General features: G+C 47.5%; 1 protein-coding gene across 1 annotated transcript; it reads left to right on the top strand.

Moving 5' to 3' along the window:
- The first annotated feature begins 3,683 nt into the window (after positions 1 to 3,683).
- RASL10B (RAS like family 10 member B) lies at positions 3,684 to 25,115 on the top strand. The gene is made up of 3 exons (XM_019511510.1): positions 3,684 to 4,051; positions 20,124 to 20,248; positions 21,037 to 25,115. Exons 1-3 carry the CDS (start codon positions 3,836 to 3,838, stop codon positions 21,305 to 21,307), a joined length of 612 nt encoding a protein of 203 aa, XP_019367055.1. The 5' UTR covers positions 3,684 to 3,835; the 3' UTR covers positions 21,308 to 25,115.
- Positions 25,116 to 25,199: the final 84 nt, after the last annotated feature.

The raw sequence follows: 25,199 nt of genomic DNA, 5'->3' as shown, positions 1-25,199 counted from the left end.
AACTAGAGAAGACCTGAGTAACATAGAAATGGTCTAGATTAGAGAGTTATCTGCTCTTCCTCTCCCAGAACACTACAGCAAGGGGACATGCAAGGTAATTAAAAGAAACTACCATTTCCCCACACAGTGTACTCTCATACTGCAGAATGCACTGCCACAGGAGGTCATTGAGGGCAAGACTCCTCCAGGGCTTTCCAAAAACAGGAACAAGAACATCTAGAGCCATTGTACTTAATAACCAAAATCTTGGAAGGGATGTGAAACCTCCTCCCTCAGTCCATCTCTGGCTAGCAGAGACCAAAATAAAACCTGGCATAGGGGATCATTTACCTCCCACCTGTTACTGTAGGGTCCTCACTCTTTCCTCTGGAACATCTGGAGCTGGACACAGTCAGAAGCAGGATGCTGGATTGGATGGATCTTGGATCTGATCCATCCTGGCAACTCCTACATTTCCTAATTAGATGCTCTGCCACATCTATGTGCACGTGCCTAATTTAATCTGTCTCCCTAGCCCTATCTAACCTAATCAAGGGAGCCATATATTTATAGAAGCATTTTCACTACCAGGTCCCTTCTCCTTTCAGGAAGTAGGGCCCACAGTAATTAATGGCTTCGTCACAGGAGATCACCCAAAGGTCACTATTTTCTAGCTTTTATATTCTGTTGATCCTCAACCTGCTGGATATCTGCTGAGCCATAATTCTCTAAGGACTCGTCATGGCATCTTGGGTGACTGGATCTCTGCTGGGCTAGGTTGTAGGGCGGTGAGCCTGCTGTCCATCTGGGCTATTATGGAAAGGAGGGGGTATAAGAACTGATATATGGAATCCAGTTTTTGATCACTGCTGGATTGCCATGAAAGAACTACTGCTCCCCAGGCCTTTGTTTGTTTGTGCCAAGAGATCTGTTAAGCTTTTAGAAAGGGGTCTTTTCACTCTTTAAAATTAAGTGGCAGATGTGGGATTATCTGCCCCCGCTGCTGCTGGGTGATGATCATGTACTGCATCCCTGGCATTCAGAAGGATGAATGCGTGTGTAGCAAGTGGGTGTATACACTTGCTTTATAAATAACACTAGTATTATTCTTCAGCTGGCTGATCAGCAGTCTCCCATCTCAGTGCTGCTGAATCCTGAGAGGAGATAATGTACTGAGAGTTCAATTGCAGGACAGGATACCAGCTCCTCCCCATTTGTGAATACAAATTTGCAGGCACTAGATTTGACAGTTAGGGGTGTGGGCTAGGAGTGTGTGATCTCTGTACTTTTGATGCCAAACAAGAATTTCCTCAATCCCTTCACTAGGCACAAGACTGATCCTAAGTAGGCAGACTAGACATGTTGTCTAGTCTAATAGCTCACTCTAAACTAGCATACCCAATGCATATACCCAATCCTTCTCCAGCGCCAGAAGAAAATCAGTTACCAGTGCTAGTAGGTGTTTGGTGGACAGAGCCAGCACTAACAGAGGCTCTGAGACTAGAAACCTGCTGGGGATATTTTTGCCACTGTATTTCTAAAATAAAATTGCCAGTGTTGAGAAACACCTTCATATCTCAGTTAGGTAAGATTTTTAAATCCCAAACAAGTGCAGGATAGTGGAGAAGCAGATAAAGTTTCATACTTCCTACTGTGTAGTCTTCCTACTGCACCATAAGATGAAAACCCCCTTGGAAATCACTAAGCACATGCCATTTCTTGCTGTATCCTCTACACATCTCACCATTTAAAAACCACATGAGGCTAGTTTAAAAGCCACATGGATTTTTGAAAATAATACTTTGAGCTTCTTTTATTTGCCATCTTATGTTTGAAACTGTATGGTTCATGTTTTTTGAGTTTTTCTGCACCACCTCAGGGGCTAGAAACAGTGTTTGGTTTAAAATGAAAACTGAGTGCCTCATCTAATCACTTGACTCCAGAAACTGGGATTTTAAGAATACCAAAGGACTATGAGCTAGCAATGACGTTGCAAGCATTTTTAGCAGCAGCATCCCTTAAATCCTTTGCTTGCAAATAGCAAACAAATACTAGGGGTGCACCAATAAAGATTTTTTGGGCTGATGCTGATGGTCAATTATTAACAAGCCATATTGGCCGATACCAGTCCAATTGCCAACATGCAGGCCGGCAGCTTAGAGAGTACCATCTGGCTGGCAAGTCTTTTGGGGGAAGAAAAGGGGCATGGGGGCTGCAGATTGAGGCCTCCACAGTGAGGGAGGGGCTGGGGCAGGCACTGCCCAGCCAGGGTGGGCCACAGAATGGGGCTGCAAGCGGTTTGTCCGGGAAGTGGGGGGGGGCCCACCACTGCATGCACCCCTAGGGGCAGCATGTGCCCCCAGATCTGTGCGCTCAGTGAGGGTGGGCTGCTTCTGCTAGTCAGAGCCAGGGTCAGGGGCAGCACAGAGCTGTTTCCAGCAGGAGTGATAGGCTGGGGCTGTGTTTGCCACAGACAGCAGCAGCACTGAGAGGGGGAGCTCAGGGGGGCTTGGGTTAATTTTGGGGTGGCTGTAGCCCCCCCCCTCCCATCTCTGCCTCCGCCTGCCCTGAGCTCAGCCCCAGCCCAGTCCCCCTGCTGGGAAGAGCCCAACCTCCGTCCGCAGCAGCAGCCTACCCTCACCCCATGCCCAGATCCAGGGGGCATGTGCTCCCCCATGCCTCCCCTAGGATGCGTACAGTGGCAGCAGCTGTCCTCCCTCCCCCCACCCAGCAGATGAGCCGCTTGCAGTCTAAATACAATTTGGACTGATGTATTGGTGGACCTCTAGAAAATAGATGGACTTTCCCAACAAGAGAGGACCTATTTCCTAACCCACCTCCCTCTACTTCTCTGCAGCCTCCTCTACAGGGGACTGTCTGGGGCAGGCAAGGGAAATGGGCCAAAATGATGTTCTCTAACAACCCTTAGTGGGCAGCAGCAGCCAACTGGTGGAGTTTAGAGCAGCTTTTATTCAGAACACGACAGTTAAGTACCCTACAACAGAGGTGTAATGCACTGTTACACCTCTGTAAGGTACTTAACTGTCCTGTTAAGTATCTTATGGAGTACTGGGCACCTGGGGCAGCAGTGACTTCTGGTTGCTACTGCCACTGCAATCATGATCTCATGGCTGTTGCAGTAGCTGGTTCCCCACCCTCACAAGATTGTACCTGGGGTAGATGCCATAGTTGCCCCAACTTAGTTACACCACTGGTACCTTGTATCTAGGTTGCAGTGGATGGAGCGCATCTGGGACTGTGCCAACACTGGGGAAGGAGCGGGCTGGCTAGGAGGAAGCATGGCCCAGTGGTTTGATCAGTGAATGAAACCTCAGTAGACCTGCATTTTTGTTCCTTTTCTGCCACAGACTTCCTGTGTGACCTCCGGTGGGTACCTTAGACCCAGATCCTCAGAGGTATTTAAATGCCTAACTCCCTCTGATTTCTGGGCTGTGGTCTCACTTGCCTTTGGTCCCCAGCCATAAAAGGAGGATAACAGCCCTGGCCTGCCTCACAGGGGTGTTATGAGAAATACACTGAAGACTGTGATGTGTTCAGATACTATGTGGACATGGCAGTGCATGAATCTCAGGCAGACAGGAGGGATGTGGTGTTGTCTGGTGGGTGGCTGTAAAGGGGTGTTTTTTGTTTGTTTTCTAAGAAGGTGCCTTTTTTCACTGGATCTTTCTCGGTCTTGTAGTGATGGGTTGGGCTGAAGAGGAAATGCTTCCTGAATGGGGCTGACACTGCAGCCGCTGGAATATGCAGGCCAGGGGCCTTCCTGGCAGTGCCAACAGAGTGGACTGTGCCAAGGAGCCAATTGCCAAGTTGCACAGGGGGGCCGCGGCCGGGAGGCATGGTGACAACTTTCAAGATTGCCGTGCTTGGGGCTCAAGGGGTTGGAAAGAGCGCCATCGTCCGCCAGTTCCTCTACAACGAGTTCAGCGACGTCTGCGTGCCCACCAAGACGCGGCGCGTCTACCTGCCAGCCGTGGTCATGAATGGCCATGTGCACGACCTACAGATCATGGACTTCCCGCCCATCACATCTTTCCCAGTTAACACTCTGCAGGTACATGTGCCAGTCACTGACCCTGTAATGCCTGCCAAAGGGAGATGCGACTTCTTGGCTACTGGCCCATTCTTATTGAGGAGTCAGTCCTGGTTTTTCCTCAAGGTTGCATGTGCTGTTATGACACAAACCCACTGCCACTGGACTCCTGCCATCTGATTCAGTAGTTGATACTAGTCCACAGCTGATGTTGTATTTTTGCATCTGCTTTCCTCTTAGAATTAGGATGTGTCCTAGGTGTGTAAGACAGGACTTGACTGTTAAACAAATGTTTAAGGGGGCTGCCGGGGAAAGGCTTGTTCTCGTGTTCCAAGTGCAGGAGCGAGAGTCAGGACTCCTGGGTTCTATTCCAGGAATCACAGCTTTGGCCAGAGCAAGTCATTATACCTCTTTCTTCCTCCATCTCAACTCTCTGAAACCTTTAGGTGGAAGATATTAAATCATCACAGCGTGTCATTGTTTCAGTTGGTAAAATACCACAATACCACAAAATAGGTCATTCCTGGTAGTCGTGCCTACAAGCCCTAGTTATTGACCAGCATGTCTTTGCACTACATACTGTACAAACACAGACAAAAGGGCAGCCCTTGACACAATCTAAGACGAGGCATATGGACCCAGACAGACAAGGCAATATTGCTCAGTGTGATAGGCACTTGTCTCAGCTTTCAGTAGCCTAGCCATTGCCCTTTTCTGGTTTTGCAGAAGTTGTATGTTAATGAGAGCTGTTATGCATTTCTTGACACACACACGCACGCACGCACACACGCACGCACGCACGCACACACACTGACCCTGATCATCCAAACACCAGCTAGTATGCCCACGTATCTAAGAAACCGCACTCGCGTCAGACATTCCCATTCTTATAGAATGATAGAAAATTAGGGTTGGAAGGGACCTCGGGAGGTCATCTAGTCCAGTCTCCTGCTTAAAGCAGGACTGTCCCCAACCAGATTATCCCAGACAAGGCTTCGTTAAGCTGGGTTTTAAGACCTCCAAGGGTGGAGATTCCACAACTTCTCTGAAAACCTATTCCAGTGCTTTACTGCCCTCCTGGTGAGAGAGGTTCTCCTAATATCTAACCTAAACTTCCCTTGCTGCAACTTGAAACCATCGCTTCTTGTTCTGTTATCTTCCACCACTACATGACCTACAGAACAGTTTAATGCGGGGGGGGGCACAAAATACAGCCCATGGGCCAGATCCAGCCTGCCAGTTGATCTCATCTGGCCCACAGCTGCCCCTGTGGTGGTCTGCATGGGGCTAAGCAGCGAAGCAGCCCACTCTGTGCTCCTACTTGCATCCACCCCATGCTTGCTGATGTCACCAGCCTGGCCTTGGCCCCAGCCTTGGCCAGTATACACGGCTTCCTGGTGGGGCTGCTTCTGCTGCTGCTGCAGCCACCCAGGGATTGCTCAGTTCCCCCTGCCTCCAGCAGCTCCTTTTCCTCCAGCCCCTGCTGCGCTGCTCTGAGCAACAGGCAGCGTGAGGAAGTGGCAGTGGCTGTGGGTGCGTGCACCAGGCACCACACACCCAGCCAGATTGGGGGAAGCTGCAGCCAGGCAGCTCCTGCCCCAGCATGCAAGGCTCCAGCTCCCAGCCCTCTTCCATCCACTCTACATGCCCGGTGCAGTAAGCAGCCACCTGTGGGTAGCTGAGTGGGTGGAAGGCGCAACAGGGGCAGGAAAAGAAGGAGCTGCTGGAGGTAAGGGGAGCTGAGCAGCAGCGGGAGCAGCCCTGCCAGGAAGCTGTGCACGCTGGCCAGGACTAGGATGGTGCCGTGGGCAGGAGTGTTATGCAGGGTGCCCCAGGCAGGAGCACAGGGGTCTTGGCCCCATGCAGAGTGCCATGGGCGTATCTGTGGACCAGAAGGTGAGGCAGACTTTACCTGCACCACACAGCCTTGGCAAGCTCTGCTGCACGTGCCCCAGTTCTTCCTCCCACCACCATGGTCAGCTCCCAGGACCTAGCACATGGGCAGCCCCCACTCACATGCATGCATACCCCCACATACCCACCTCATGCCCCCACTTCTCCTCCCTTAGAGGGAGCAGTCCTTCCCCCTCTTCTCCTCCCTTAGCTTTTGTTTCCTTGCAAGTTTGGCTCCAAAACTCCAAAATTTTCTGAAACATCTCCAAAACGTTTTGGATGGTTTTGTTTCGTTTCAGAGATGTTTTGGAGTCTTCTGTTTCATTTCGGATTTGGTGTTTCGGGCGCCAGAACGGGCCAAAGCCTGTCCAAAACAAAATGGCTGCTGAAGTTTTGCACAGCTCTACTGCTTAGCCAGTCAATCCCCAGCCTGTAATGGTGCATGGAATTGTTTCATTTTAAGTGCAGGACTTTGCACTCTTCTTTATTGGACCTCATGAGATTTCTTTTGCTCCAATCCTCCAATTTGTCTAGGTCTCTCTGAATCCTAGCCCTGCCCTCCAGCATATCTACTACTACCCTTAGCTTAGTGTCATCTGCACACTAGTTGAGGGTGCACTGTATCCCATCTTCCAGGTCATTGATGAAGATATTGAACAAAACCAGCCCCAGGACTGACCCCTGGGGCATTCCACCTGATGCATCTTACTGCCACATGCCTTCCCCTCTATACAGATCTGAATGTTTTGGATGCACTCAAATAATTTAGGATAATTTAGACATTGTCTATATTCCTGTGGGAGAGGGATAAGGGTGTCCCTAACTCAACCTAAGGATTTGCGTAACAGTAGGAAAGATGGCCTAGTTTCAGCAGAAAGTTGAAACACGTGCTTAACTTTAGGCACATGCTTAAGCCTCTGATTTAAATGGGACTTAAGCACAGGCTTACATGCTTCGCTGAAATGGTGCTAATGAGAGTGAAACTTGTTCACTTTCCCAGTATGATAAAAAGAGCCCAACAGTATGTTGATGGCCAGGAGAGCAGGATGTCTGCACTTTAGGACTTATGGGCTTAGTATGCGCTTATGGATTTAGTATGAACACCTGGCCTTGCGCTGATGCACAATCAGGGATTAACCAAAGCCCTGCTTTAGCATTTGATTTGCAGAGGAGCTGAGCCACACATTAACCTCAATGGCAGCTGCAGGCCGCTTCAAAAAACATTTGGTTAACTAACTTCTGGTACATATCTTAGCAAATGTTGACCTGTGTCTCTGTTCTTTCTCTTAGTAGCACACCAACAAAATCCAGTGTCCAGCTAAACTCCTCCTGAATTTCTAATCCATTGCTCCGCCTTTTTTGCCTTTCCCCATGTATTGTGTGATTGGATTTGCTAAGTATGGTAAGCTTTCTTTGTTCTTCAGGCAAAACAAATCTGGGGCTTTTTGAGGACATTGTGCTGCACCAACAGAAACAGGCTGTCCTTTTAAAAATTACTTCTCAGTAAGGTATTACATCCCCCCATCATCAATCTGCTAAGGGAAAGGCTGTGATAGATGACTTGTCAACCAACAGGCTGACGGGTGACAGAATATTGAGGATTTGGGAGCAACAAACCCTTTGGATCTTATTGCAACTGTGCAATGCAAAATTTATTGATTTTTCCCAGGAGCTGCAGTGCTTGAAGTCAGCACTAAGGTCGAGTCAGTTTGCTGAGACCCTAATTTTATAGCTGCTATCTTCAGGGTTCGTAGGGGATTGGTGGAAGATGAAATGATGTTAAGAGGTTAGGTTAGTGACTCCTTAGTTAATGTTACAGGAGATACCAGTAATTCCATGCTCTGGTTTTCCCCTTGTAAGAGATACTTCAGTGTTTCTTAAATTGCCAAATGAATAGACTACTCTCTATTACTACATTTCAAAAACATCTTTGAGGGCTAGAAAATCTCATACTTCTATTCAAATCATGGTTGAATCTTTGCAACGTTTCTTCTTCCCAGTGAGGAAAACAGGGTCCAGAAAAGTTTAGTGACTTGCCCATAGCTGCCCAATACGTCAGAACAAAAAGCGAGTTCTGACTCCAGCACCATGCTCAGTCCACTAGAAAACGTCCCCGTCCTGCAGACTTCCTGTTCTCCTGACATATTCTGTCATTTTGATTTGCTCTCTCAGAAGGGCTGTTATGTTGCGCTTTCAGGCTTGCTGGGGATTTAGTGTGAGCACCCGATATTGTTCCAACAGAGCACAAGGGATAAATCAAAGCCCCACCTTAGTAGTTTGATTGTTTCCAACAGTGCATTAGTATTCAGGAGTCAAGGCAAGAGAAAATGAATGCAAATGCCTAGGACTGAAGAGAGAGAAAGGAAGGGGGAGAGAGACAGAAAGTATTTACATAGCAGAGGTTTTCCAGATGGCAGTCCCATTTCAGTTCTGAGATGATGCTGTTTTCTGGCTTGTTGAGCCCAGTGGAGCTGCTTCCATTTTCCCACCTTGCACTCTAGGCACCTTACAGAGTGATGGCCAGGCTTTTCACTTTCTGTCCTAGATATAAGAGGATAGGGTGGAAAGGATTTGCAGACCTTATTTTGAAAAGTACTGAGCCTCTGCAGCCCCATTTGAAAGCAGTGGGAGTTTTCTTCCCCTGTGGCAGTCAGTTCTTCAGGTCAGCTGGATGTTAGGGGCTGTGCTCCAGTTAAGAAGTCTCCCTCCAGCCAGGCAGTACTGCACTAGGATAATGGTCTGCAGGCTCAGTCTCTCCTCCCCAGGAGTAGCGTGAAGCCCAAATCCTGGCTTAGCTCTTGCTCTATTCCTGGAAGAAACAAGGTGGCCCTTGCCTCCTGAGCTATTCTGGTACACACAGCAAAAGATGGCTCCCCCACCCACCAGCAGGCTTGTAAGTCTAATTTTCTCCTTCCTCAGAGCACAGCAAGCCCAGCTTGCTTCACTCTTTCACTCTGTTGAGACCTGTAACCCCCTGCTCTCTCCATCAGCTCCTCAGTACCGTGTGCTTGTCCTCAGTCTGTGCCTGAGGGGCAAATCAAGAACTGGTACCAAGAGGTGATGGAAACCAGCAGGGGTGTGCGGCAGAGTTCCCAGAGGGGGGAAAGAGTCCCAGCCCGTCTGTGCCCATCAGCAACCAAGCATCCTCTCTCCCTTCTTTGCATAGCACCACTTTCTGCCAGAGGATGTCTAGTTTCTTGGGACAGTAGCCTGGTCCCTCCTGGCATCCTCCTAATAGTAACTAACTGTTGTTTAAAAGATCTGATCTGAGAGTCTTGTGGTGGGACTGCTGTCCTGAGCCTGAACTGTTTATCCAATGGTTCTGTTGACTCCCAGACCTTCCATTAAACATACTAGATTTGTCTTGTGTTTCCATTTAGCTACATCACTCTGTCTTTTTGGTGGGTATAAAGTAGGTGAGGACTCACGATGCAGAGAATGTGAACTGGTCTCATAGTTCTTGCTGCAGTGAGCCAAAGGTATCTGGGGGCAAAGACCGGGCAGTCATCTTGTTTGGTGCCTTGGAAGTTGATAGATTATAAGGGGAAGAGAGTCCTGAGCTAAGTAATACTTTGCAGCTTTACTGCCAACAGCTAATGAGACTTCATGAGATTGGGTCAGTATGCTGACCTCTCCTTTATAGAAGACAAAGCTTAGGCACATAGAGAGGCAGGAGTATATCCCTGATTTGCTGATTCCTAAGCCTACAACACCCGTCTTGAGCTAAGGCGCAGGTGATGCATGTAGAGCAGTCCAGTAAGGTTATGGTCCTGGCTAGCAGGGAGTTCTAGTGGGAGAATGAGGTGGGTATAGACATGGTCTAGGTGGTTGATACCACTGCTCAGTGTGTGAAATAAGAGCTGCTTGGAAATGCTAATTATTTTAAAGGACCATTAGAAAAGTGTTGTTTCCTCTGCAAATGTTTGTCACAAAATAGACAGTTATTGAAAAAAAAACTATGACTCAGAAACCAAAAAGAACTCTAGTATTTTTTAAAGGAAAACAAAGTTTCAGTTGGAGAAAAAAAAGTTTCAGTTTGGGTTTCATTTTTCTAACAGCAATCTGCTCCAGAAATTTGGGAATCATTATAGACTCCAAGGTGAACATGGGCCGACAATGCGAGGTCATGGTTGGCAGGGCTAACCGGACCTTGTCATGCATCCACAGGTGCATCTCGAGTAGAGCCAAGGAGGTGATCCTCCCCCTCTATGCGACGCTGGTCAGGCCACAGCTGGAGTATTGTGTCCAGTTCTGTGCGCCCCATTTCAAGAGGGATGTGGACAATATGGAGAGGGTCCAGAGGAGGGCCACCCGCATGATCCGGGGACAACAGGGCAGACCCTACAGTGAGAGACTGCGGGACCTGAACCTATTCAGCCTCCACAAGAGAAGGCTGAGGGGGGACCTGGTGACCGTCTATAGACTCACTAGGGGGGACCAGAAGGGTTTGGGGGAGACGCTGTTTCCCCTAGCGCCCGCTGGCATAACAAGGAGTAATGGGCACAAGTTGATGGAGAGGAGGTATAGATTGGACATCCGCAAAAACTACTTCACAGTTAGGGCGGCTAGGAGCTGGAACCAACTTCCAAGGGAAGTGGTGCTGGCCCCTACCCTGGGGGTCTTTAAGAAGAGGCTGGATGCCTACCTGGCTGGACTCATTTGAGTCCCATTTCTCTTTTTGGGGTTTTTTGTTGTTCTCCTGCCCTGGCGGGGGGTCGGGCTAGAAGATCTACTAGGTCCCTTCCGACCCTTAATCTATGAATCTATGAATCTTGGTGACACTGGTAATTGACTAACCTTATTTGGTCATAAAACCATTTTTCATTTGACGAAAGCAGCGGCCGTGCACTGAAAACAGGGGTCATACATAAAACTCATGCTTCACTTAAACCTCTTTTAAGGCTCCTATTTACACTGTAGATTGACCCATTGCATCCTGCAGCCATGCATCCTGCATTCATGGGGTATGAAGAATTGAGCTCAGCTCCTTTCAGTGGGGAGGAGTATTGCTGTGATGAAGGATAAATACAGGAAATGGTTAAAGGAGGGAGGATTCCCCCAAAGCAGTGTGAAAGGAGAGGGTGGAGAGGAGGCTGCACTAGAAAGGAGAAAGATTAAAAATGAAACACTGTGCAGAGGGAACAAAAGGTCAGCCAGAGAGACGGACTGAAACAGTGAAGGGTAATTTATTGACACAGAGGATGATGTTAACATACTCAATTAACTCCATGCCACAGTGTGCAGGCAAGGGCACAGGATGCAAACAGGTGGAGATTTCCAGGGAGAAAAGATTGCTTCCTGGAACAAGCTCAAGATAGTGAAGGGAGAAGGGGAAGGCAGGCCTTGGCCTACCATAGCTGCTCTAAGGACTCAGTTGCCAAGGAGAATAGAAAGAGAGAAGGCAGATAGTAGGTTGTGTGAATAGGAAAGAGAAGGCTGTTGAGAGAGGTTGGTGATCTGGATGGCTCAAGAGACTGGAGACAGGCTACAGAAACATTCCCCTGTGGGTGTCCCTACAGCTGTGGGGGACCAACTTTCTTGGCAGGTGTGCCACAAGTTAAGCCTCCTACCTTCCCCAAGTGACACTGATCCCCTCCCCCTGCATGATCTACTGCTCTGTTTCCTGCTCCTTGCCTTTTCTGTCTCTGTGCCGTGCTCCCCCATCCTGATCCGTGCCTGTGCCACTTGTGGATTGCATGCTACAGGTCGGTCACCCCTGCCCTACAAAATCCAGATTGGATCAGTGTTGCTCCTAGGATTCCTTTTACCAGAGACCCCCAGGGATTGACGTGGCCCCTCGTCCAATTTGGTATCAAGTGAACTTTTAATAGTAATCCCTAAGCTTAATACAAGTATTCTTCCTTGCAAAACGACCTGGCAAGCAGTTCCTTCAGGTGTTACGGCAGCAACCTTCGGTGGTACTGGCCTCATCCTCTGCTGGGTGTGCGGGACGTTAGTTCTGGATTCCTTGTTGTTCAAACAAGAAGTCCAAGGTTGTTCCTGTCTCCCCAGGGTGGCAACGCAACACACGTGTTCCTTTGTTTGTCCATCACTTTTGTAATTTCTCTCATCCCAAATTGTCCAGTCCTTTGTCCAGTCCAAGCATTGCTTGTATGGTGCACCTATAGGGAAACTGCTGTCCTTTGCTCGTCTAGTGCCCAGTCACAGCACTCACCTCCCCCAGCACCACAGAAGGTGTTCTGTTCAGTTTTGTTGCTTAGTTCTGGCAAGGCCTGGACTATGGCTAAAAGCCTCAGCATAACTCAGTTTGCCTGCCACAATCAGCACTGACCAAAAGCTGATGTACCTGACAGCTATTTGTACGGTGTGTTGAGGGTTAGACACATTCCAGGGAAACAGGTGCCTCTCTCAATTGGCATCTTTCCTGAGTGAGCTGAGGGTCCTGCATGGAAAGGGGAGAAGCGGCTCCTTGGTTTGCGTTTAGAGAATGGATAGTTTTCAGGAGGATATCTTCATCACCATGGATGTGTGAGCCCAGGGTTTTGAGATGGGTTGAACCAACCCCGTGTGAGAGTTTGGATCTCAAGCCAAACTTCACAGCTTGGTCTCCTTGTTGGTTAGTCCCAAGGTGGAAATGGCAAAATGTGGAGCAGGAAGCTGCTCCCTGGCCTCACATGGCTTGACCAGAAGAATCAAATCACAGAGATGCCATGAAAGGACTGTTCCCCTGAGATTTCTGTCCCCATGAGCAGATGCCTTGTATCAAATGGTGGTTGCTTATTCCTGTCAAACCTGAACACCACATTCTTTGAGATCCTTTCAGTCCAGCAGAAACTGTAATTGCTGCTACTGCAGGAGCTGATTTGCTGACTGCTGTATTAGTAAATGAATCTGGACCTAATGCAGAGGGAGATACATATATAATTGTCCTGGCTTTAAGAGAATCACAGGCAAGGTAGCAGCCAGGATGCAATGCAATGGGGATGCAAAGAGCTGCAAGGGAAGGTAGTTAGGCATGTGTTATTTCATGTGGGCTGCAGCAGTGCTGACAGACCTTGCCCCTGCCCATATACATCATGTGGATTTGGTTGCCCTGTGCTCATTCCTTTAAATAGCTCCAGTCCTTTCTGTTAAGCGGAGTAGGGCCAGGCCTGCTCCAGCGTGAAGTGGAAAGAGCCATTCAGTGATCTATAAATATACAGTGTTTATAATCACACAAAATATGGGACTTGTAGCAATGCATAATTCAGCAGTTGATGAGACTGTGGGAAGCAGGCTATCAGGAGATAAGCTTTTCTCCCTGAGGGTCATGAGATGGAAGAAACAGCCCTTAATTTACTAATGCCCCAGGCAAGTAATGACAGCCACTCCTCCTGAAGCTGCCTGTTTGTTACATGAACAAGTCTTTATTGTGAGGACGAATGTATGGCTCATTTCTCTGTGTTGTGAGGAACATGGATTTGGCAGCTCTGTACTGGCTTCTCTCAGATTTGCAGCAGGGCTTCACCACATATCAGTCTTCATGGGTGTAGCTGACCCACAATGTAGGTTTGTACAGGTGGGAGAAGGTGTTCAAACTCACTATTCTCACACTCTTCTTCCAGGAGCGTTTCAGCCAGGGCAGCCAGATCTGTCACTGTTAGCTTCTTTTATCTGCTAGTTGTTCCAACAGAAGCAGCATGAAGCTAATGTCACAGCAAACATTCTCACACTTGTTTCCCAAGGGAAAGCAGCCAGGAGAGAACATCATGGCTACTACTTTTTCACATTCATTTCACAAGGGAAAGCAGGAAGATGCTGTCATCAGTTCATGAGGAAAAAAGCAATAGGGACATGGCAAATATTCTCCAGCTTGTTCCCAAGGAAATTGGTAAGGTAGCAGCAGCCTTATCTACAGTGGTGTGCAAAGTCAGTTCCAAATTTAGCTCTCCGTCTAGAATCTAATGCTCTGAAAATCGGTGCAGGCTTCCTCTAAGGAAAATATCTTGGTGAGGCGGAACAGGCCAGCCTGACAAGAGGCTACAAAGCATGTACATCAGTTTCAGTCACCTTCTGGTTAAATATGGGGAGTTTGTCACCATGCACGAGAAAGAACATATAAGGTTTAGTTCCCCTGTTACTCATCTCAGGGTAAACACATCAGCTACAGGGAAGTGGCTCGTTTGAATGAATCAGCTCCAGTGTACACCCAGTCCAGTATTTTCTGGACAGTGGCCTGAGGTAGATGCTTCAAAGGAAGCATGTGAACCCCACAGTAAGCAGCAAGAAATTGAACTCACAGGTTCATGATCACCCAACTGGTGTATGTAGTTACCAAGGACAATTTAGTCAAATTTAGTCAGCCCTCCACAGCCATTTTATATTCACCATGGTACTAACTCCCATTTCAAAGAAACCAGTTGAAACAGGCATCAGCTTCATATTGCCCATCACAGGCTGGCTGCTCCTGTGTCTTGGGTGTTTTTTTCAAGCACTTTTCTGGAAATATAGAACATAAACCTCCCTTCTAGCAATACTTGCTTCCCTCAGGGTTACGACAAACAGTTTTGCACTTAGGCAAACTCCCATCAACATAGATATGTCTTCACACCAATCCTGTTGATGTCTAATTATATCTCAGCCGTCCTTGAGTTACTTTAAGATCAAAGTCCTTTTCAGATCATAGAAAAATAGGCTGGTAGGGACCTCAGGAGGACATCTTGTCTAGCCCCCTGCTCAAGGCAGCAGCATCCCCATGTAAACATTAAATAAAGCTTCTTGAACCCCTCTTTGAAATGGTATAGTATCACTAAATGGATTTTATGGAAAAGGAAACCAAAGTAAAAGGAGTTGAGGACACTTGGAGATGCACTGCCATAGGGAACAGTAGAATCCAAGTACTTCTGTCCCCTCAGGACCTGTGCTGTGAACTAGTGGAACTATACTGTGATTCCTGTCTATCCAGTCTGTGCATTGTGCATCTAGGTGCCTTCAGGGCAAGTTACAGTCTCTCATTTTTTCTGTTAGAAGTCAGGTGTTAACCCGAGTATTTAATCAATAAGCTACCCCAAACAGTAATTGATCTTTAATGAACTAATCATTTTTAGAATCCTTTCTGTTCTGCTGATACCATGTGACTGCAGGAGTCATCAGGAGAAAAGACAGTAAAAGAGAAAGCTATATAGGATAACAGCACCTGAGTGAAATCTAACAAGAAACCATGATAGGCGAGGCTGAAACTGAGTCAAAAGTTACACCATTCAAGCAAATTGTGTCCCAGCCTCAGTATTTGCCACATAATGAGCTGTAATATATTACTCTCCTGGTCAGACTGGGACCATTACACCTAGATATCAGCCTGCCCCGCTATGCTGCCACTAGAATAGCCTTTATCTCTGATAACAGTGATTGAAGAGTTATCCTGTCATTTTTTTCAGGCACTGGTTGCATCATAGGTGAGTTAGGTCCTGTCCCTTTCTAATCTCTGATTCATTCCGTTTTTTATGGCCTACAAAGTAGAATTCCAAACAATAGTTTCCCTTTACCATTTCCTTCAGGCCTAGGTCTTTTGATTTGCTTTATTTCCAAATATTATAAACTCAAAAGGGGATGATTCATGTCTCTCAGAAAAATTGATATAATTTCTTCTAACTGCATTATTATACTCTTAATATCCACGTCTCAAGAGGTTTTGTGGTTTCTCCTGCACATACTGCAATCCAACAGGAGACTGCCACAGTTGGCATCATCTATTCCATATTGCATATAAGTATTACTATTTCCATAAGACCCGGAAGATTTTGTCCCCTCTCCGCATCACTTCAGAGCAGTGTAAACCAGCATGATTCCCATCTGGAGAGAGTTTGAATAGGAAGTGTAAGTTTTTCATAGATTCATAGATTAAGGGTCGGAAGGGACCTAGTAGATCTTCTAGCCCGACCCCCCGCCAGGGCGGGAGAACAACAAAAAAACCCCAAAAAGAGAAACGGGACTCAAATGAGTTGCATCTCTGTGCATATGCTCACACAATGCTGCCAGTTTGTATGGCTCACAAGTGGATCCTAGGCTGCCAGAAATTGGATCTTTATCACTTCGCGGTACTGCCATGGGGTAGATCAGGGGTTGTCAACTGGGGGTATGCCCAAGGGGCTACATGTGGGCGGGCGGGGATGGAGCGCCACCACACACCATTCCACACTGCCTGGCCAGATCCTCCACATTTGGCCTTGTACCACCGCCCTGCTCTGCGTCCATCTGCGTGCCACCTCCCAGTCCGTGTCCAGCCACATGCCCCCACACTTCCCCACTCCATGTCCAGCTGTCAAGGGTACACTGATCCAGAAAGGTTGAAAACCTCTGGGTTAGATTGTTGTTTGGGCAGTGGACAAAGATGGACACCTGTTATTTCCCCCACACCCCCTTTTTTTCTTCTGGAACATGCTTCTCTCTAATCCTTTGATAGCAGCTGCCTTTCTAGGGTTACCACTTTGCTAGCATTGTAGAAGGAGGTGAAAGTATTTGCCAGGTTCTGATACAGCTTTTCCAAGAGCCCTGATTCGGCACTGGGAATGAGTAGTTCTTTCAGTTTCTTTTTGAGCAAATACTGCTGAAGCTGCTGCTGAAGGGCTGTAAAAGCAGGGTATATTTTCACTTCTGCATCCTGCACAAAATCCTGACTATTCTTTATTGAAATTTCTTGAAAAGTGCCAGCTGTGCAACAAATGTCTTTTTTTTACTAACTTTGCTTTCCATTGACATACAATTTTTATAATTTCATCTTCCATATGTAACATGTCCGTCTGTCTGTCTCTTACACACACGCACACTACATACATACACACAAGTCAACTATAGAGCTAGAAAACGTGGGGAGGAATGAACAGCACTTGAGCTAGCTCCAGACATTGTGTGGGCTGGTGCTGTTTTGCCAGCATGGCTGTGCCAGAGCATCTCAGCCCTAACCTACTATTATAAAATCCTTAAATCCCACATACTACGGTGCTGCCGATATGCTACAGTGCTGTTGTAGGCATGTCTTACTCCAATCAAGGGACTGTGCTCATATTGCCAGTCATGGTCTATTGTTCATCCTGCTCTTGCATCCTGTCACCCCCACTCAACATAAATATAGTTTTGCCAGTGGCTTTCAGTTCTAATCTCTTCTGGACTGCCATTCAGGTCTGCTAATGGATCTTGGGCCATCTTATCTGTGAATCTTATCTCAGTCCCAGCCTTTCCTAAGGGAAGAACAATCATGGTTACAGTTATGATGTGGATAAGGCCTACTCTGAACTAAAGGGAAAACAAACATATTACTTCCAAGATCTACACAATTTTCATGCATCTAGATCCCCACTTACACAAAGTACATTCAGTACCACCAATTAAATATCCAGTGTAGTTCATTAGGTAGAGGTAAGCAGTGTACATCAAGGAAACTAGCTTCTTAAGGACCATGGACAGCGCATGGGCTAACGTGCCCTTCTGCAGCGCTTCCCAAACTTTTCCTCAGCATGACCCCATTTATGACTCCTCACTCCCAACCTGCAGTCCCCTGGCCCTGACTGTCTCTCAATCCCAACTTGTAGTCCCCTGGCCCTACTGGTGCCCCTCAATCCTGACCCACAGCCCTCTGGCCCTGATGGTGCCTCTCCCTCCCAACCTGTTGGCTCCCACTCCCCCCGGGTGCCCCAGAGCCAGGGCCTGCAGCCCCCTTCCTCCCTGCCAGCAGCACCCAAGCCTTGGCTGCTGCCCGTGAGAGGTGGCAGCTTCTGTAGCCAGAGCAGAGTGTGGAGCCCAGCTCCCACCCCTTCCCCCATCCCCTCCTCTGTGAGCAGCACAGCCAGAGCAGAGCCCTTGGGAGATGGAGGAGGGAGGATGCAAGCTGCCTGCTGTGGGCTTGGGGTTTCCTCCCCTTCTGCCCTTCCCCTGGGGGCTCCATGGCCCAGCGGGTGGGACCTGGGACGAGAGAGTGCTGTGCTGCCACAGCTGCCAAGCTGAGGTGCCCACTGCTCTCTTGGCAGCAGTGGGGACACAACCCTATGTGGCTGCTGCTGCCGCATCTCACCTTGGTGGCCATGATGGTGCAGCACTCCCTCCTGTGCTGGGTCCTGCCTGCTGGGCTGTGGAGGTGGTTCCTGCCTGGAGCTGGTCCGTACCCCACTGTGGGCACAGAAATCTCGTAACCCCAACCACTGATGTTGCGACCCCATTTGGAGTCGCAACCCACAGTTTCAGAACTGCTGCCTTTCTGAGTGTGTCTACGTGTTCATTAATGCACCATAGTTATTGCGCATTAAGTTTAGTACTTGGATAATCAATATGCACTAATTTGCAGTACTGCGCAGTAGTGCTGGCGCACAGGTTTTTTTGGACATTAACTGAGCAGTAGCCTAATACTACTGCACAGTAGCGGGTTAGCATGGGTTTTGCCCAGCATGCTACTGTGCACTGTTATTAAGCTACTGCACAGTTAGCGTCTCATGTAGACACACCCTCTGTAACTCAATCTGTGACTTGAGAAATCACAGTAAACTTAGTGCTTTGGAAGGCACTTAACCAAAGGCCTTCATATGCAGTTTTCCAGCATGTTGCCCTTCCAATATGGATATGAAGGAGAACAAACTGCTAGAACTTGAATCCCATCTCCAGAAAATCCAAATCAGTTCTTACACACAATTAAACAGTTCACAGATGTAAGTGATTTCGGTCACAGTGCATCTGAACCATATTTAAAACCATATTCTAGAAGAGAATTGGAACTATTCCTTGATCTAACCCTTGACCATGAGATTGGCCAACTAGTAATAATTAGAGATAGTGGACGCGAGATGGGGGGAGGGAAGCTGCTTTGAGGGGTGCAGCCCTGCACTGCTGCCCTCATTGCAACCCTGCATGCAGGAGGCACATCGCCAGGGCAGTGCAGGCAAATCTCTGTGTGGCCCTGCTGCTGTTTGCCGCATTGGGTCGCACCCAGTGGGCTGGGGAGGCTCCCGGGGAGAGAAGCAGGGCGGCAAGGAACAGCGGTGAGCACCTTCTCTGCGGTGCTCTGCAGCTGCCTGCCATGCTGGGTTGTGCCTGCAGGGCTGCAGGGGCCCTGGGGGAGAAAAGCATGGTGGCAGGGAACAGCAGTGAGCAACTTCTTTGCATGGCTTTGCTGCTCCCTGCCACCCTGCTTCTGTCCCCCAGGGCCTCCCCAGCCTGGCAGGTGCAATCCAGCATGGCAGGCAGCAGAGGAGCTGCATGGGGATCTGCTCACCCCACACTGCCCTGGTGACATACCTTCAGTACCTGCTACTGCTTTGAGGGGGGTAGCCCTGTGCCATTTCCCTCAGTGCAGCCCCGCGTGTAGTAGGTGCGTTGCTGGGGCAGTTCAGGGTGAGCAGCAGTGAGATCCTTGTGCAGTTCTTCTGTCTCTAGCTGCACTGGGTCATTCCTGCAGGGCTGCAGAGACCTCGGGGAGTGAAGCAGGGTGGGGGCCCGAGCCTGAAGCCTGTGCCTGCCCCCTGATACAGATCTGTGGGGTGTGGGTTCCCTCTGCCCCCTGGGAGTGTGTGCTGTGACAGAGAGCTGCCCAATCTGAGCCCACAACAGGGGGGTGGGGGGCAAGGGGCACCCGCAGTGCCGGGGGAGCTCTGGGGACCCTTTAATTTTTATCATGGATTTTGGGTTTTTTAGCACAGAATTTGTGATATTTTATCAGGGAAAACCAGGATCCCTGAGCATGAGGCAGAGGAAGCATTTAGAGAAACATACACCAAGGGTGGTTATGTGCTTTTCCTGTTGTAATACCATGAAAATTGTAACAGGAATTAATCCCATATCATTTGACTCCTAGTTCATTAAACACTAGAACATACTGCCTCTGTAATTATCTAACACCTTTTTCACCAACATGCAGGACACTGGGAAGGGAGTCTTGGAGTAGCCTTGTGTCTTCATGCCACCCATATCAAAACAGTAGTAACTACAGATTTGGAACCAGTGTTGCATTGTAGATCCCAGAGATGCTGGAAGTAGAGAGTACAATGCTGCTTGGCTTTGGTGCTAGCATCTCTATCTGCACAAGCAGAAATGATATTGCTTTGAGACAGCAGTGCACCCCATCTAAGAAAACCTTTGTTTAGACCCTGGTAGCATACAGCATGGCATTGGTGTAGAAGCTGTCTCATAGGTGAGATGGCAGAAGGGCTGGCTGGAAGTGTTGGTGGGACAGGGTCATGGGTCTGAGCTGAGGCTGATTCCTGTCTGCATATTGCAGGAGTGGGCAGATGTGTGCTGCAGGGGGCTCCGGAGTGTCCATGCCTACATCCTGGTCTATGACATCTGTTGCTTTGACAGCTTTGAGTATATCAAAACTATTCGACAACAGATCTTGGAAACAAGGTAAGTGCTGGGCCCTTCTGAGTTACGAAAAGAGCCCTGTGCATGACTCAAATCTGTTTTCACTTGTGCATCCTCTTCAATTATATACTGGGCCAGAAGAGTAGGTTAGAGCTCAGCTCCCTCGAAGAATCTCATGCTCCTATCAATGCTGATTGCCCTAGAGTTGAATGTCTTCTGACAGGAGCAAGTTAGAATCAAGGCCCCTTCCACCAGCACACACTGGTATTTCACACAGGCATTGTAAAAACACAAAGGGTAGCAAATAGGTCAGAAAAGAAATTTCCCAGCTGCTAGCAGCTACCAGTGAGATATTAGGATCCACAGTTGGGCCATACTGAATCATTGGCAAACATTTTTGAGTTTCTTAACAATATTTGTAGACTGTGTGAGCTGCAAAGTTGTTTGCTGCACTGCATGTGACATGCCCCTCCAGGCAGAGCAAGATGTCCTGCTGACAGGCCCAAAATAGTAGCCTGTTTGCCACCCTTGTGATACACATGGGTAGCTTCTGATTGCTTTCTTGTGCCATCTGGACAGGCAGAGCAAAGTCCTGAGGACAGGAAGATGTTCCCAGGAGACAAATGTTAGCCAAGAGATAAACTGCAGGGATATTACAAGTGAGCTAGTGGGGAAGAGAAGAGCTAGAGGAGGAGGAATAAGGGAGCTGAAAGAGCTAGCTGGGGACTGATTGGGATTGATGGACTGTGACCCTGAGGTGGAATGGAACTGACATAACCATTTCCAATTCCCATTCTCACCATTGCTCTCTCAATCATTCTTCTTTTCAGAGTCATTGGCACAACAGAGACCCCCATCATTATTGTAGGCAACAAGCGGGACCTGCAGAGAGGCCGAGTCATCCCCCGCTGGAACGTCTCCAACCTAGTAAAAAAGACCTGGAAATGTGGCTACATTGAGTGCTCAGCCAAATACAATTGGCACATCCTGCTGCTCTTCAGTGAGCTCCTCAAGAGTGTGGGCTGTGCCCGCTGCAAGCACGTTCATACCACCATCCGCTTCCAGGGGGCACTGCGCAGGAACCGTTGCACCATTATGTGAGGCTTGCTCACTATGCCCATGCGTACACTCAGAGACCAGAGCCTTCTCTAAACTGGAGGAGCATGGCCAGGAGGACACAAGCAACTCTATTTTCAAAGGAAGCAATGTCAGTGGCATGCCCATCTCTCCTGGATGAAGCCTCAGCATGACCTGCCTCATCCCTGCCTATGCTTAACATACCAATGGCATGGCCTGTAGATTCAAGGCAGTGGTGTCATGCTCTGCCTTCCACTCCCATCACCTGCATTGGATCATGGACTGAACTATGCAGTACTTCATAAGAGAAAAGAGGTTAACTGTCACTGTGGAGAGAGAAGGGACAGGGGAAGTCTCTCTGTTTATATTGCAGACAGTTGGTGAGCCGTGACAGCGTGGAGCAAGGCAGAGCTGGGAGGCTACCACTTGGCTGTTACCTAAGGGTGGCCAGCTCACCTTTCAGGGAGTGGATATCACATATGAAGGAAGGTCCTAGATTAAAATCTCAGATCCAAACACTTCCAAATTTTGTAGGTGTTTTGATCCAGCATTTTACTCATTAGGTCCATCTATGACACAGCAGATATGGGGCTCTGTAGTGGGGCGTGGGGACACAGCACTATCTGAATAAGAACTAGAATTCAAACCTGATCACTGGGCTTGGCACCCACCAGTTGAACCATGGCAGAAGGGAGATGATGTCAGAGAGACCGTGGTCCTAAAGCTCAGTTTATAAACCTCCAGAGCAGGTCAGGATGTCACCACATCTCTCTGTCTTGGGCCAGTCACAGTCACAGTGCATTTGTCTCTTCCCCTGGCCATTTGCATTGTGCCTTATGACTGCTATTCTGTGCTTAGCCAGGCCCATCTTATAGCTATCCGGATCAGGAATATGCCCTTCCCCACCCTGTCCCCTGTCCATGGCTTACACCTTCTCTGAACCACTTATTCACCTCTGTCGCCATGGGTTCCTGACTATATACATTGCACTGTCAGTGTGCACTCCATGAGTTTGTCCTGCCACATAGCTGTATGCATCTGACCCATCCTGAGGCTGCTCCCCCCATAAGTCTATTCCACTGTACATCAGACTGTCATATAAGGCCTATTTTCCCCAGCACCTGTCCTGCTATAGGTCTCATTCTTCCATACTTTTTCTTTCTGTATGTCTGTCCCATCATGCTTTTCTCTCCCAGTGTCAATCGCATCCTGCATGTTCTCCTCTGCAGGCTTCTTTTCCACAGTTCCAAGCACAATCTTTCACCACTTAGTGAAGGCAAAAGATGGGAGTGGCAGGAAACTCTCAGGGCCCAGTCATTTTTGTGGGGGGATGCATGAAGCTCTCATTGACATTGATGAGCAGGCCCTATTGGTTTCCTCTGGACAGCCTCCTACTCTTGACAAGTGGCAGATTTCCAGAGAGAATGGGCTATCCTGTTAACATCAACTGGATCCTGTTAACACCAACTACCTAATGCAAACATGTTCCCGAGTGGAGTGAAGCTCCATGCACCTTTGGCTCACTGTGGTGACCAGAGATGTCTTCACTGCACTCAGGCACATAAGGAACCAACCAGCCTTAAATCAACAGGCCATTCATTCTCCCAGCAGGAGAGAAATGTCAGCAGGGAAGCCAAATCCTCCTTCCTTTCACCCTTTCTATCTGGAGCTTCCTCCCTCGAAGGACAGAGTGGCCTGACAGCACAAGGCACAGCTGAATTGGGGGTTTTATTTTTTTATTTCTGGAGAGAATTTTCCAATGGTACCAAAAAAGAAAAGAAATTACCCCAAAAAGTTAGGTTCTACCCTCCTGTTTTCTTCTGATCTATTTCTACAAGCTCAGAGCCTTTTTTAGAATCTCAATAACATGAGCCCATGTCTAAGAGGTCCCCTTACTGCTGCATCTGTGTCCACATTCACACATACATGCATGTCCACCCACCTTCGTGCTAATGACCAAGATTTGGCAGCTGTTTTTTTTTCCTTCCTCCTTTTTATCTTTTTCTCATTCCTTGTTTCAAACAAGCTACTCCTTCAGCAGGTAGGTTTAAAGCAAAATGATCCTGGTATTCTTGGGGCAGTACCACTCCCCTTCAACACAGCCCGCATCTAACTACACCGGCTTTGTCTGAAAGGTACTGGATTCTACCTCTTCTTGCTAGATCTGACCACTGTCAGTTGTGTACTAATTAGAAAATGATTATAATACTGAAACAAAACTAGGCATCAGCCTATTTGAAGGATAAAGAAAAGAAAATACTGTATATGCAGGTATAAGCTGGTTTACTGAGTGACAGAGCTACTTTGGCTAATATAAACATATAGTAGGACTTATGTTAATGTACACCAAACCAATTTTGCCTCCCTTTGTGCAAAGGAGCATTTGTGTCAATACATATCAGGTCTGATGACAAAGTCATCCCCAGCTCTATATGCATCACTTGTGGGGACTGGTTTATTAACAGCATAGGAGATGAAAGAAAAGTCAAATACCATCAGAAACTCATCGGCTGCACAGTTTCACATAAGTTGCCCACTAAATTTACCCTGGCTTAAGGCTGTGTTGTAAAGACTGATGGACATATACATTTTTCAGTGACTCAGCTTATATGCAGGTATATACAATTTCCTAACAAGTAAAGCTGTCTCCTTAAACTGTTTAAAAGGGCTCATAGGCAGCTACAGTGGATCTCAACTTCCCAATGAAAGCAGCTTAATTCACAAACACACAATACACCCCGTGGAGCCCAGGACTGTGGTAATAAAACAAGTGAGACTTAAGAGAGAGGGTTCATTGTCCAGGCTTTATAAGGAGGATGTGCTGTAAATACTACTGTTAAATTTTCTAGGCTCTTCTGTTATCACTTTTTCCTAAACAATCCTTTCTCTAAATAAAACTCTTACAAGAAACACTGATGCCATCTCATGGCAGACTCCTGAATGGCATTGTGTCAACACTGAATTTGTTTGAAGGCAAGCTGCAAAGGAATGAGAAGTAGGGTATGAGCCTTTTTTTCCCTTCTTTATGATAGGTGATGGAGGCCTGTATTTTTTTTAAGTTTCATTTCTGCTTTTATATTACAAATTCAGCTTGTCTATTCTTTCTTCCCCCAAGAAGATTCTGTGGACAAGTGGAGACCTGTTTGGGTTATAACATCAGAGACGACTTCTAGGTGAAACCAGATTGGGAGGAGAATTGATTTTTATTTAGTCTTTTTTAAAAGGGCTGTTTCGTTAGACCCTGTAACTCAAACATCTGAGAAAAAAGTTGTCTTTGTTAAAGGGTCAATTTGGGTAGAAAAAGCTCCCAATCCTTATCAGAGACCAGCATGTTCTGTAGCCTGCCCAGTCATGGAACATCTATGGTAAAAAATAATAATAATAAAAAAGCAGATAAGAAAATCCAGGCCTCCTTTAGCTAGGAAAAAGACTAAAGTCCAATATTTTCTCCTTGACAGGTCCCATTTCACAGGAATGCTATTATCAGCTTGGTAACACTTTTTATTAAGAGTACATTTTTTAAAAATAAGAACTCAAACAAGTTTCACTTTTTTGACCTGGTCCATGGCACTTTGGAGACTGTATAACGCTTAACAGCAAAGGTACTTGGTTGACTATGGCCTACACTGAGGTCAGTTTTGCAACTGGAATTGTGGTTAGCTTTCATTTCCACTAGAGAGGATAGCATGAAAGCAAGAAAAACTTGCAGCACAGCTACAACAACCTAGTTCTTTACATTTGTTATAATGCTGCATATTACAGACAGTTGGCACTTCGCTGTACCCACAGGGAACAGATGTTGGCACCTAAGATCTATTGCTCATAAAAGAAATGTGTAGGTCCTTATCACTTCAGGTAAAGAAGAATATTATCATTATTGCATCGGTGACACATAGTTGAGTCAGTCCAGTAAAAG

The sequence above is a fragment of the Gavialis gangeticus genome, unplaced genomic scaffold (genome assembly GCF_001723915.1).
Source record: "Gavialis gangeticus isolate Ggan-Ray unplaced genomic scaffold, GavGan_comp1, whole genome shotgun sequence".
In the NCBI taxonomy this organism is placed as follows: domain Eukaryota; kingdom Metazoa; phylum Chordata; order Crocodylia; family Gavialidae; genus Gavialis; species Gavialis gangeticus.
This window is presented reverse-complemented; position numbering and strand designations above follow the sequence as displayed.

What these genes read in the sequence shown, in the direction of transcription:
- RASL10B (XM_019511510.1), top strand. Translation starts at nt 3,836, where the DNA reads ATGGTGACAACTTTCAAGATTGCCGTGCTTGGGGCTCAAGGGGTTGGA. An exon ending in TCCCAGTTAACACTCTGCAG is followed by an intron (nt 4,052 to 20,123) that starts GTACATGTGCCA and finishes TGCATATTGCAG; the next exon opens with GAGTGGGCAGATGTGTGCTG. An exon ending in CAACAGATCTTGGAAACAAG is followed by an intron (nt 20,249 to 21,036) that starts GTAAGTGCTGGG and finishes TCTTCTTTTCAG; the next exon opens with AGTCATTGGCACAACAGAGA.